The 13,945-nt window shown below is 33.3% G+C and overlaps 2 protein-coding genes across 2 annotated transcripts in view; one reads left to right on the top strand and one right to left on the bottom strand.

Moving 5' to 3' along the window:
- Positions 1-13,945, top strand: part of LOC134280849 (ATP-dependent RNA helicase A-like) — a 309,572-nt gene that overhangs the window by 230,761 nt on the left and 64,866 nt on the right. The window lies entirely within an intron of this gene.
- The window catches only part of LOC134280233 (uncharacterized), a 37,972-nt gene continuing 27,470 nt past the window's right edge, over positions 3,444-13,945 (bottom strand). The window contains exons 32-44 of the mRNA XM_062762647.1: positions 12,995-13,069; positions 12,623-12,802; positions 12,354-12,393; positions 9,214-9,245; positions 7,901-7,927; positions 7,661-7,776; positions 5,398-5,527; positions 5,199-5,306; positions 4,763-4,816; positions 4,606-4,657; positions 4,317-4,405; positions 3,939-4,125; positions 3,444-3,652 (exon numbers count right to left, since the gene is read on the bottom strand). Coding sequence (XP_062618631.1) covers positions 3,607-3,652; positions 3,939-4,125; positions 4,317-4,405; positions 4,606-4,657; positions 4,763-4,816; positions 5,199-5,306; positions 5,398-5,527; positions 7,661-7,776; positions 7,901-7,927; positions 9,214-9,245; positions 12,354-12,393; positions 12,623-12,802; positions 12,995-13,069 — 1,136 coding nt within the window. The 3' untranslated portion in view covers positions 3,444-3,606. The remainder of the gene's footprint in view (positions 3,653-3,938; positions 4,126-4,316; positions 4,406-4,605; positions 4,658-4,762; positions 4,817-5,198; positions 5,307-5,397; positions 5,528-7,660; positions 7,777-7,900; positions 7,928-9,213; positions 9,246-12,353; positions 12,394-12,622; positions 12,803-12,994; positions 13,070-13,945) is intronic.

The following is a 13,945-nucleotide window of genomic DNA, read 5'->3' as shown; positions in this document are numbered from 1 at the left end:
CCCCCCCCCAGCTTTGAACTAAGAATTTTTATTTGACAAAAACTAGAGGAAAAAAATACATGAATTACTTGACTGTCTATCATTCCTGTATTTCGATATCTGATATCATTTTTCGCTTTTTGTTAAGTTTTAAAGATCGGTCCTTTACGGTATATATAAAGTATTTTTAAATATCGGTTAGGAAGGTACCGATCTTTACTTTGTGTCCAATAAAAATATTCTCAGTTCAAATGATGCTACATACTTTTTTTTAAAATTCATGAGAATGAAAATTTAATCTATGTATCCCTTAGATTACAGCCTACAAAAAAGGAGAAATACATTGGAACCCTTAAAGTACTCTTAGCAAGATAATCCTGAAACCCCAGGCTGTGTTAAAATATTCCAAAATTTTAGGGGGAAATTCCCTTTATATGTCCACAAGAATGGGTCCAACTTCGATTGTAAACTTACGTAGGGTTTTTATAAACTCTACATTGAAATCCACAATTGTTCTGTCTGGTGTAATATTAAAACGATTTTGAAGTACTTAGCACAATAGTCAGTAAACATCCAATGGCATTTATCTTGTTTGAACTGAGGAAATTTTAAACCTTGAATCTTTTTCTTTGTTTGAAATAATCAAAATGCCAGATACATTTATCTTGATGGATAACACGGATTTTAAAGTTAGTTATGCATGTTTGATATGCAATCATTATTGCATGTACATCGACATTGAAACAATTATATTTTGAAAAATAATGAGGTCGTGATACTTTACGGTTAGATTTCTGCAATACGAGTTATACTTCTGCTCTCAAATTCAATGCAATTGTTTTCGCTTATAATGTTAAACTCATTTTCTGTGCCTTCTCATTTTGATTTAAAGGTACTTGGACACAGATTTGAAGTCAATATTTTCTCTATAATATTACGACTTACATGTATATATTTTAACAGCATTTCACACAAAAATTAATTAAAAATCTTTTTTCATTTAAAAGTTATTAAAACTTCAAATTTTTTGGCGGGTTTGATTGACACATCCTTGCACTTTCACAAATTTTAACCTTATTCTTCATCCTTAGGAAAAGTGGCAATCTTGTGTATTAATGAGAAATATCAAAACTTTTATCCAGAAAAATAATTTTATTCAGAGTAGAAATATTAGAAAGCAAAACTCCTTCACAAGTATCGTCATTCCGAACTAAGAGTTGTGTACAGAGTTTAGCAAATCGAGCACACTCGTGTTATGTACACAGTTTTTGTAAACAGGGCACGAGTTCTGTTATTGTTTATGTTTACAATTCACCGGGTGCGTTCAATCGTCATAGTCTGCTTACCACAACTGCACGGACTGACAACATATTGTGTGTTTGTTTTGTATTCGAACATGTCTACTCTGAATTTTTCTGGATTAATATAGTATTAATATTTTTCATTAATACTTTTCCACTTTTCCAAAGGATTAAGAATAAAATTAATTTGTGAAAGTGCAAGGATGTGTCAATCAAACCCGCCAAAAAAATTTTAATTTTAATATCTTTTATATGAAATAAGATTTTTAATTAATTTTTGTGTGAAATGCTATTAAAATATATAAGTCGTAATATTAGAGAGAAAATAATAACTTCAAATCTGTGTCCAAGTGCCTTTAAGTAAACACTCATAAGGTAACATAAACTAAATCAAAGGCCTGAAGGGCCTGTAAGTTGACTCGCTCGAGTTAATTGAGCTTTTTGATACATCTGCACACCATACCTTATATTCAGTTTATTTTTGCATCTTAAGAGATTGAATATAATATGTCTCCATGTGCAGTTAAAAAATGAAGTGTATATTGCTTTTCCTTTATATATACAGGTTGGCACTAATGGGCTTCCGTACATATCATTGTGAAAAGCAGCACTGCAAACCTGGATTCTATGATGAATTTAAGCACACTAGCTGCAGTGGTCAGTGCTATGGACCAATTAGTTTATAAAGATTCACACAGCAAATCTAGATTCTAAGAATAGTTTTTACAAGCACACTTAAGCTGCAGCTAATGCATGACAGCAGCAGGTGTTTGTGTTAAATTCTAGGTCAATTACAAATAAACTTTAGATGTTAGATCCGCCTATAATGCTTGAACATATATTCATACGCAGTAATTTTACAACGTACAGATATTTAATCAAAAATTTCTTTAAAAGCATGAAGACATATAATGTAACAGTATAAACTTTTGTGCAGTTTTTACCTCCTAAGTGTATAAAATGGCTCAAACAAAAGCATGTTTTGCTAGAACTATCATATTTGGCGTATGGATCACCTTGATAAATGCGTGATAAATTTTAAAAACGGCTGTGTCATCAAGCTGCCATCAAGGAAATGGCAATTGTTTTTTAGTTGGACACTTTTCCAATCTGTACTTTTTGCTCATATCAATAAGGCTGAACAAGGCTCGTCAATATTTTATGCATACGCCATTTCAGTTGCACTACATCGGCACTGGTAAATATTCCTCGCATTCGATACCCCGCTCAGCGTTTTGTTACAAATTGCATAGAGTGAACATTTTGTCGCCAATATGGGTTTAGCATTACTTTTAATGCAATTCACGCGAATTTGGCTTTTTTTTTCGTTTTTGATTTTTTTTCAATTCCACTGACATGAGCAACTGATGTCGCACTGAATACATGGAACTTTTTCCTTGCCATGGAAGAAGTGAAGCTATCGAGTGTTTTACAATGTCTGTTTAGAACCGTCCTTACTCCAGTCGTTTATGGAAGGCACTTATCAACAAGTTACAATGTTTTCGTCAAATTTCTCCAATCAATTCAATGAATTGCAAATCATGACGGTATAATGCGTGTTCAACAATCATCAAAGACATATGATTTTCGTTGGCTTACTGCAATTTGTTTACGTTATAAGCCTAATATATATATACCAAAGACTCTGTTCCATGCTCACATTTTAATGGTGGAGTTTTTTAGTTGATTTTCAGATAACTGCATTATAGTATTTCATGCAGCTTATCATCTGACACAACTCCAATATTAATGTGCGCATGGAGCAGTGTCTGTGCTAGGAATACAATCTCTCAATTTTACTTTTCAGCCTTAGTTAAAAAGATGCATGGTGTTTCCATGAACCACGTAAATAACATGCTGTAAGCCAGCGTAAAACCATACACCTAGTAGACTGCAATTCTTTGCGATTCTTTCAATTAATTGCAGAAAGGTTCGATGAAAACTGTCACGTGTTGAAAAGTGCCTTCAACTAAAGGCAGTGTAGCCTACCTATTCCAGTGCATCATACTGAACTGTGAACAAATGAAAAGCTATCATGGGGCTCCTAAGCAATGAGTAATAGTGTATGACAAAATTCCTTTTTACCAATCGTGCTCAGCTTTATTATTTGTTTACCATCCTGACTAATGTGTCAAACACTCCCAATCATAAAATCCCAGAGGCTATAAACATCACACTATTTATTAACAAAATGACTTGATGTTCTAAGCAAGTTTTCAGTGGTTAAAAGATGATGAAAACATTAAAAACAATGGAATTAAATGAGACATGATTACACAACAATGTCTTATGTAAAAATGCAATACAGCTGTCACAGTCTTCTGAACTAGTATGGCTTTGGTCGTCTGTCTTGTCTGCCCATATCACCTCCCCTAAAAAGAAATAAAATCATATTTTCAGAAACTTATCTCGAAGTAAAAAGTTGCTGCAGTAATATTCCTCTCATAAAAGATGAATAAACATATATTATAATATATTTTCCATACAATTTTTCCCTTCTCTCCATAAAAACACTGCTAAAATTTAACAATCTTTTACTTTAATGACCTTGTAATTTACATATTTCCATCTCAAATATTTATATACAAGGTATTCAATTAAGCATTCCCACAATTCCTCATACAGACTAGAACTCTATAGAAATTCAACACACAGTACCTGTCTCTGCCTCCTCTGTCTCCCCCTCGTCCTCCTCGGAATCCTCCGCCACCACCGCGGCCTCTGTCACCACCAAATCCACCTCCTCTACCGCCGCCAAATCCTCCGCCTCTACCACCCCCACCACGACCGCCTCTGTCAAAACCACCTCGACCTCCTCTCATTCCTCCTCTACTGCCACGGTAACCTGAAAGAAATCGTTCCGTGTTTGAAGCGTGACAAATGGCAAGCCAAAGTAAATGTAACTTATATTTCACATAAAATAATTTCAAAATAATTTTATTATTGTAAATATTAAATTTTTTCTGCTCATCCAATCATACGATGAATTTTTTTCAATAATTCTGTATGTAATGATGTATTTCCAATTGATCTTACCACCATCATCTCCCCCACCACCTCCTGGCCTGGGGGCATTACATCTGTTACAATTATTCCTCCATGAGAAATTGTTGTTTCCACATTGTCTACAAGATACAATTGAATGCAAATTATAAAAACAAAGATCACATATACAGAAACTCTATTATTAAAGAAAATCAGTTTGAATTCGAATGAATTCCATATGTGTGCTGTTATAATACATCATAGATTTCACAAAGCAGCAGACAGATTAACTCTTTCATAATTTAACAGATTGGTCAAGTAACATAAGCTGAATACTTACTCATTAGGACAGGTCCAGTCTCCTTCTCTGCCACCTTCAAAAGGAGAGACAACTTATTACATTTCACTTTACAGTCATGAAGTGTTGTGATATGTACATTAAACTCCTGATTTATCTCAAAATGAGTCAGTACACATGTACTTACCATCACCACCACCTCCGCCACCACCAAATCCACCGCGACCACCTCGGCCTCCGCCGCCACCACCTCCTGTAAAGTAAAACGATTAATTCATACAACAACTTACATACTACTGGTCTTCACAGTAATAGAGTTTGAATTTGTACATTTAAATATTCAGAGAAATTTCTAGAAAAGACTGAGGAGATAAACTTTCAACCACAATTAGAATACCTAATAAGAAAGAAGTCAATGGGCAACAAAATCCACTGTTTAAGTGTTGGGCCATCTTATTCTTATCATCGTCGGAAACCCACAGTCGGTCTCGTGTGTTTCCGATGATGATTCCTATAGCTGTGTCCACAACTTTGTTCTGTAACTATTGTCTCAACCCAGTTATGCTTTGAAGTAGTTTGATCTAAATCACAGCTCAGCTGAGATACAAGAAAACCCTGTTTAACACTGGACTTACCGCGGCCAAATCCTCCTCTGCCACCCCCACCTCTTCCTCCTCCAAAGTTAGTGTTCATCCTCCTCGTGGCAATCTCTACCTTTATTGTATTACCACTGAAGTCCTTCTCTACAAAATCCAAATTAAATCATTGGCAATTAACCTTGAGCATTGTATGTAAAGTTTATTTTACCATATTGATTAGATAAAGACTACAGACCATTAAACCAGTTAATAGCTGCCTTTGCCGTCTCTGAATCATCATATGTGATTGTGGCTTCTCCCTTTGGTCTCCCGGTGTTCTTGTCTTTATATATCCATACTTTAGGTTTTCCTGATCTTTTATCAGTCTGAAATTAAAATTGACACATTTTTTAACAAATTGTTCCTTTTATCAGTCTGAAATTAAAATCGACACATTTTTGAACAAATTGTTCTTTTTTCAAAAGTTTTATTTATTTGAAAAATAAATATTACATACAATTTGCATGCATTTAAAAAGAAAGGCTATCTAAATTTAATTCTCTGGTTCTCAGGCCAATTTTCTCCAAAACAGATGCGGGAGGGAGGCATTTTATCACTTTAATGGCAATAAAGTAGATGAGGGAGGTATTTTTTAATCTTTTCGAATTTTCTTTAAAATAAAGATAATTTTTTTAATCACAGATATACTTTCCATGTCTGATGTTTTTTTTATCCACGGCTTATCAGCGTGCGAACATAGTAGGCAATGTCTTCGAATGCATTTTCAAACGAAGTAGCCAAAATCTCTTTGAAAATGGCTACCGGAAGTGATATTTGAATACTAAACTACGAATAAAGTGCCACGCCACAGCATGATACGCCCGTCAAGAAATTACAATTACAATGTATCTTAAATAGTTAAAAGTGCAGGAAAATCATTTCAACCTTGATTTTAAGATTTCAATGATTTTTACACACCTTAAAAAATTTGTTTATCCATCCCCTGTGGTGTAGGCATTAATTATAACAAATATTGCATCATTCATAGATTCCTATACCTTGCCAAATGCTTATCATATTAAACAATATCAAATTAGTCTTCACAATTTAATTTATACTTAATTAATTTTGGAAATAAAAGGCTGGCCATTAAATATAAACTCACCAACAGTTCTTCTGTCTAATTCCCGAAGGATACAGATAAAATCATGCTCTTAAGAAATGAAACAGACATGCAGCTAGCCTTCCTACATTGAACACATTAATTAATCTTTAACTGGATGCTTGTCTACTCATTACTCCCAAAAGATTAATGGATCTGCACAACTACCATTATAAACATTTTTAAAACATATAAAACATCAATGATTTTTTTTTGTTTAGATTTAATGTCAGACAGTTAATTGTTAATATGCAATTCATATGGACTACCCCCATAAAATTAATTTTTAAGTTCATAATATTATGTAATATCAAAATAGTTTCATATGCAATATCAAATTAGTTTTAATTACTTCTCATCAAATTCATTTTAAACCTTTGGCTGGCAAACAAGATCTATTTTTAATCCAGCAGGCTTACCCATTTGGCCCAATACTCAAGGGATATAGATAGCAACGATGCTCTGACAGCTACTCCTCACACTAAACTCATTAATTTTTCTCTCTAATTTGACATGCAATTTTCTGTTATCAAAATTCTTCTTGACCAGTGCTTGATAATTAGACTCATGGGAGTGGTGGAATTTCTCTAACCTACATTATATTTGATTAGATTGCTGTCATGTTTATGCTAAAAAAATAAGTATTTTCTTGATTTAACATTTTTCTAATAATGTTAGTGCAATAGTTTTACATTTTTTGAATGTGTAAATGAATAGAAAAAAAAGACATTTTTTTTAAAATTCCTTTCAAATTAAAGGTCACAGTGACCTTAAAATAGGTCACGACACACCTTCTACCTAAGATGCATAAACTGGCCAAGTTTGATGATTGTAAGTCTAATAGTTTTCTAGTTATGGACCGGACAGGATTTTTCCATATTTGGCTATAACTTTTTAATTATAGGTCAGAGCGACCTACTTTTTGTGCGTGACACACCTTCTACCCAAGATGTTTCAGCTGACAAAGTTTGATAACTCTAGGCCTTATAGTATTAAAGTTATGAGCCGGACACGAGAAAAGCTAACAGACGGACGGACAGACGGATGGACACGAAGCCTATAACATAATACGTCCCGTCTTAAGACGGGCGTATAAAAAATGAGGAAAGAATTTTTTTTTCTGGATTGGTCTCCGCAATACCAAATTTTTATTTTATCAAAAATACAATAAAATCAGCAATGCGGCTACCTCGAAACGAACGAGTGCGGGCCTGAGAACCAGAATTTCAATTTTATGTAGCCTAACAAAAAATCATATTATTAAATTGATTAAAATACTGTGTGTTGTAAGAATTTTCATGAACAAGCAGATATCTATGGTTTCCTGCTTTTGGGGTCTTTTGTTATGATATCTAACCTTAATAACACCAATGCTGCCAAAGTGCTGCACTAGACCATCTTCATCAATATCTTCAGGTAAGCCAGATACAAATATGGTGTCTTCCATCACCATCATATCTCCACTACTGCCACCTAAAAGTGACATTAACAACACATTAATAACATAAGTCTTAACATTTAATTAAAGTTTTAGATAGTGACATGACACTATGTCTCAACATATTTTATAAATGTGTGTAGAAATAGAAATACTCACCACCCCGGTCATCCCTGCCTCGGTCTCCTAAAAAAATCAACAACATCATTAGTCAGATGATCAATCTAAAATATTTTTCTTCTTACGTTATATATTTCATATCATTGTGCTTCAAAATGAAAAAAATCTTACTATCCAATAGACTGTCTTAGAATAGAATTCATACCATAAAGAATAGAATTCATACCATAACATTCAATAATCCAGCATTGCTAATTTACATCACCATCTTTGTAATACGGTATATGCACACTTTATGCAGTTTTAAATTATCATATTTTACATGCAATCCCCCAATAAGCACATAGATAACATTTTACAGTGGTGTAGATTTTATACATGTGATCTTGTACACAGTTGAATTTCACACTTCATTCAATGACCAATACACTTTCTATCCCTGATAATTACACTCCTAATGTATTACACTTTTCTTTGTGTATATTTTTCCTGTTTTAGTTGGTAATGGTACCAATACCAGTTCAATTGGCAACTATTTTCTACCATAGAAACACGACTTTTTCCCTCTAAATTTACACCTACAATTTAAGAATATTTGTTGTTTTACAGTTGTCCTGTTTCTAACTTTCTTTAAGAAGTCAATATCACACCCTTACAATATATGCTGTTAGCCTGCTTACATGAAAATGAACTGGACATATTTTGATTTAAGAGGAAATAACTTATTTTTCAACTCATACAGTTTTACATTTGGCAAAGCATGAAGCCATAAGTCTGTTTCTCAGTAGTTATGCTAGGAATACTTGGTCTGGGTATTGGATACCTTTTTTTTTAAATTGGGAATGGTACCATTTCTTGGTAACAGTTATATTTTGGAGGGAAAAAACTTTGCTGGGACACCACAAATATGTTCATCTTCATGACCATTTCAGCATACTTTTTTTTCCCATATTACAGTAATACTCAGTTATAAGGAAGTCAATGGGACCTATGAGATCACTTCACTATATCCATAATTCTTTACATCCGTATAAGGAATAAATTAAATTTAATAGCTGGGGATCAAAGATAACTTCCCTATTTCTGTGAATTCACAATATCTGTGTTCATACTAAACAAGTTTTTATATATATTATTACACCTGAAGTCACATGTGATACATTGTATATTTTTAACAAGCAACCTCAGTTTGTGGTCAGAAAGGAAGTTTTGTTTTGTTTTTTTTTAAAGCTATTCACCTATTAACACAAATCAATTCTGTATCTTCCCGATACAATGTTATTCTTTTCTTAAGTAACAACATAAAACAGAGACTGTAAAAATGTGGTTGGTAACCTAGTTACCAGACTTACCACCAAATTTGTTGAAACCTCCTCGACCACCACTGAAATTATACATGGGTTCATTATCTCGACTGAAGCCTGTAGGATCTACAGACTCAGTCGAGACAAGTGTTGTCCTCTAGGAGCCTCTGTAGCTGGTTGTCTATACCCCTAACACTGCCTCATATTCGCGGCAGTTTCTTAACTCAACCACGACAAGGATGTAGACTGTTGCAAAGTCACCCTACACAATCCCAAAGGTCTAGGTTTCTAATAAATATGTTGTTAACGTTTCGTTTATAAAACCCTACTCCTCTGTGGCTCTGGTTGACCCTACGTTCAACATTTCCAGGGGAAGTATACTGTATTTCGCTTGTTGGTTTCAACACACACTTAACCTTTAAATTGTGTTTCTTTTAAATGGGATATTTTTTCTGTATGGATTCTCTCTTTTTTTCTTTTATTTACATTTAAACTACTACACAATTCCTATCCACTTTATCTCATATTCCTTGTTGCCCAAAACTATACAACCAATATGATTATTCATTAAAATTTACATTTGTTGCTTTTCCCATTATGTAAATTATTCTACGTTCCCAACTATCATTCATGCATTGGTATACCCAACAAACTAGACAGTGATTCCTTAATTGTCATTTTTAAAAACATGGATATATGAATAATTGGGCTATTTATATTTATCACTTATGTTATTGCACAAGAATGGTGTTTAAGATGGTAAAGCAATACAAATATTTATATATTTCATGTTTTGTGGGAAATGGATTGGGGGTGTCATTATATAAACATACCTGTAGCTTTTCATTTAATTCTGGTTAAATATGAAAGCACTTCCACAAAACTTGTGATCATTTGTACATCTCAATGAAGTAAGATTATCATATTCTTCTAAATTTATTCTTTCAATTTACTTGATCATGAACATACACCAATACTTATGTGTAACCAATGTACTTCTCATAACCAAATATGTATGACCAATTTATCAATAGTTACATAGTTCATTATCACGCAGGTACATGAATTTCTGCAACAGATTTTATCTTTATTTATCTAATGATGGTGAAGTACAGTATATTTTAACAGGTTTTAAAACTTATGGGACATTTCACAAATACCTTTTTAATATAAGGAATTTCTTTGATACACAAGAAACACATTACAACATAACCAACAGTCTTTGTATACTACAACCAGAGCCACATGTATTGCCCCTGTAAACTCTTTTTACTATGTTTTAAACCAAATGATATATTATACCCAAGGACTCGCTGGACAAGTAACACTACAACTGTCTTATTACTTCTGCAGCCATTACGGGGCAAGGTTACTTTCATATTTATTAAAGATAACTGCTTTATGTTACATGTACAAATTAAAATGTAACCATGACACATCTTCTTGGATTGACCCAAAAGTCATCACTCTTCAATATGTAAACTTTCCTCACTAAAAAAAACCTTTTGCCAAGTTTAAAGATATTAAGTTTATTTTACTAATTCAGAATTTACTTTGAGTTCATAACATAATATGACTTTTATAACAGCAGAATTCTAGGACACTTTTTGATAAAGGGGTCAAGACCATTAAAATTTGGCAATTTGCAACACACATGGAAATCATTATACATGTACACTGAAATACAATTTAGTAAAACATGTTTTGTTTTGGCGTTTTGTTGACAATTTTATTCCTGTTTATCAATACAGAAATAAAAGTATCTAAGTTTAACGACAATTGGGACAATTCATATTCTGTTGGAAAATAAAGGTACCTTTTCTTTAAATTGAAAACAGGTAACTTAACAGCTCCAATTGTATATTGTAGGGATATTTATCACAGTTTACAGTTCAAACCTTTTAACATCTATTTAAGGCATAATGTTGATGCTGAAGACAAAAATGGAGATAAACATACTGATCTGGTTGTAAAGGAAATTGCTTTTTCCTTTAAATTTATCGAAATGAATTGAACTGAATTTCTTTTATATCAAAACGCAACAAGAAAGTTTCATATAAAACTAATCAATGTTTTTTTTTTTGGCTTCAATGTCATAATTTATGTAAAACACAATGACGTTCGAGCTGCAAGATCTTGACACCATAAAAATGTTATGTCAGCTTCAGAAACCCTCACCACAACACCCCTTTGTGATGCTTATGGGTGATCTTTAGTCTTTAAACACACAACTGTATTTGTAATTGATATAAATGTACTGGCTTTAAATGGAACTAGATATAATAGATGTTAAAATTTTGTCTTGAATGCAACAGCATTGTTTATTTTTTTTTCCTTGTTGTTCATCATTTAACTTGATATTTTGACTGTGATTCATGATGATATCATTAAACTGAATTCAAATATATCAATTATCATCAATACATTAAATACTGAATGCTTATATAACAAAAGAAATCTTAAGTCTTATCATGAATGGAAATTTTGTGCTGTGAATTTAAGCTTCTATTCCTTTAAAATTCACACAGTTCACACCATTTTAACAATGGCACTTTTTTGCTATTTTGAGCAAAATGCAGTTTTACAAGTTTGTCACTTTTTAATTGCAAAGTCACAGGAGTCACAATGAACCTTTTATTTACTCATTTCATTTAAATGGCTGCAGATTCGGTAGAAGGTAGAAATGGGACAGGGACTTGAAATTTAGTAGAAGCGGGCTGTACCAGCGAGTCCAGTTTTATCCTTAATTTATTCAGCACAGAAGAGTGCTTTTTACTACACCAAACCTTCAAAAGGTCACAAAATTTTTGCAACAAAATACATAGTCAACATCGATTCTTATGGTCACCTGTTGGAAATAGACTCTAAAATTGCATATATGGGTTAAATCATAAACATACACTCAATTCATATACAAAACCTCTTCAAATCTTTTTTTCAAACACTTTTTTTTCTTACTTTCAGTTCAACACTTTTTTTTCTTATTCAGGAATTCACCTTTTTTTTTAAACCTTGCAACTTAATTTAAATTAACAGATATCAATTACAAGTTTACACCATTTTGACTTGCATGCAACAGTTACAAACTTTTTTTTTTTTTTTTAAACCTATTAATGTTTCTTTCCCAATACATTATCGCTTATGATGCGCTTACCCTTCCTAAATAGATCTAATGAAAAGTAACCTACCCATATCCACCGCCTCCATCTCGTCCGCCACCACGACCACCTGTAAGAAACAAATACAGATGTCTTATATACAAAGCATGGCAATTCCTTCACAAGATTACACATCAAATTGATAGAAATGCTCAAAAGCAAGTTTTACCTCTTGCACTCAATTAAGGCCATCAAACAAGGTTACAACTCTATTTATATCTAACCTTTCAAACCAAATTAACCACTAGTATTCACATTCATAATTATCTAGATCAATGATCCCATCTTTAACTCCTTACCTCTCATGCCCCCTCGGTCACCATATCCCCCGCCCCTGTCTTGTCTGTAGTTATCTTGAGATCCATAACTTCCTCCACCATAACCACCACCCCCTGACTGTGGTCCCCCTCCATAGCTGCCGGTCTGACCCCCACTCTGTTGACCATATCCCCCACCACCCGAAGCTTGGGCCTGATAACCTGTAAGTATTACAAGGTCTTTAGTTATATCCCCAGGAGACTAAGGAATAAACTATAAAACCGGATCATATTACTCTATTCATCTTTTCCAAGACAGAATTATACAAACCCAACGAGTGCCGTGCATTTTTAACCCCTAGTGTTTTTTGGTGTGATCTTGTTTTGTACGTTACCTGATTTGGGGTGACTTACCTCCACTTTGTTGGCCATAGCCCCCACTCTGTCCACCATATGACCCTGCTCCACCTTGTGATTGGGTCTGATAACCTAAAATTCCATAGAAAAACTTGTGTCATTACACGCAACTTTTAAAAGAGTGTTCCGTCTTCCTACAGTCTTCCTATTTCAGACATTCATTTCTGCACATGGTAATGAATAATGCACAAGCTTCTAATGAAAAACACTGAAGCTCAAGTGTGCTTCTTACAAATGTGTTGTTTTTTTAATTCTTAATACAGGTAACTCTTGATGGCTTGTACTTCGATCTCTCGAAGTGAGTCTCCAGTCCCGATTTTTTCCACTATATAACTAAGCAAATTTACTCTTGATTTCTCGAACTTTTGATCTCTCGAAACCCTTGATCCCTTGAAGTAAAAAAGTGGTCTTACTATGCATATTCTATTGAAATTTACCTCGAAGTGGCTATGTTTATACAAAGTTACATAATTAGCAAGTTAACCTGGACATTTAATGGCCCCAGGCAGAAGACGCGCGTCTCATGAAACGGGATGTTTATTAAGGTGACACTAATACCGTCAGGTGATAATTGAATTATAATTAATCTTATGATGCCTATATGCTATTAACTCTTTACCCCTTAATGCCACGATTTGACCCACTGGCCATATCCTTAGAGTGTTTGCCTGGCTGCCCCTTAGAGCGGTTTAGATGAATTGGAGTGCAGTTTAAAACTGAACAAAGAAGGGTCAAAATATTTCACTTATACTATGTATCATATATCATTGGATTCATAATAAATTAAATTTTTCAAATCTATTTACATAATTTCGATCGTAGTTTTCTGTTACAAAATAATTCAGGTGAAAATAGAAAAAAAGATATTTTCAACATGTAAAACGGCTTTAATAAGCCAAAATTGTCTGTATAAATAATTTAAAAATATGTTTGATGATATAATTGATG

This window comes from Saccostrea cucullata, unplaced genomic scaffold (genome assembly GCF_032062105.1).
Source record: "Saccostrea cucullata isolate Sc308-1 unplaced genomic scaffold, CSIRO_AGI_Scuc_v1 ctg105, whole genome shotgun sequence".
Classification (NCBI taxonomy): domain Eukaryota; kingdom Metazoa; phylum Mollusca; class Bivalvia; order Ostreida; family Ostreidae; genus Saccostrea; species Saccostrea cuccullata.
Note: the sequence above shows the minus strand (reverse complement) of the source record. Positions and strands in the feature narration are given on the sequence as shown.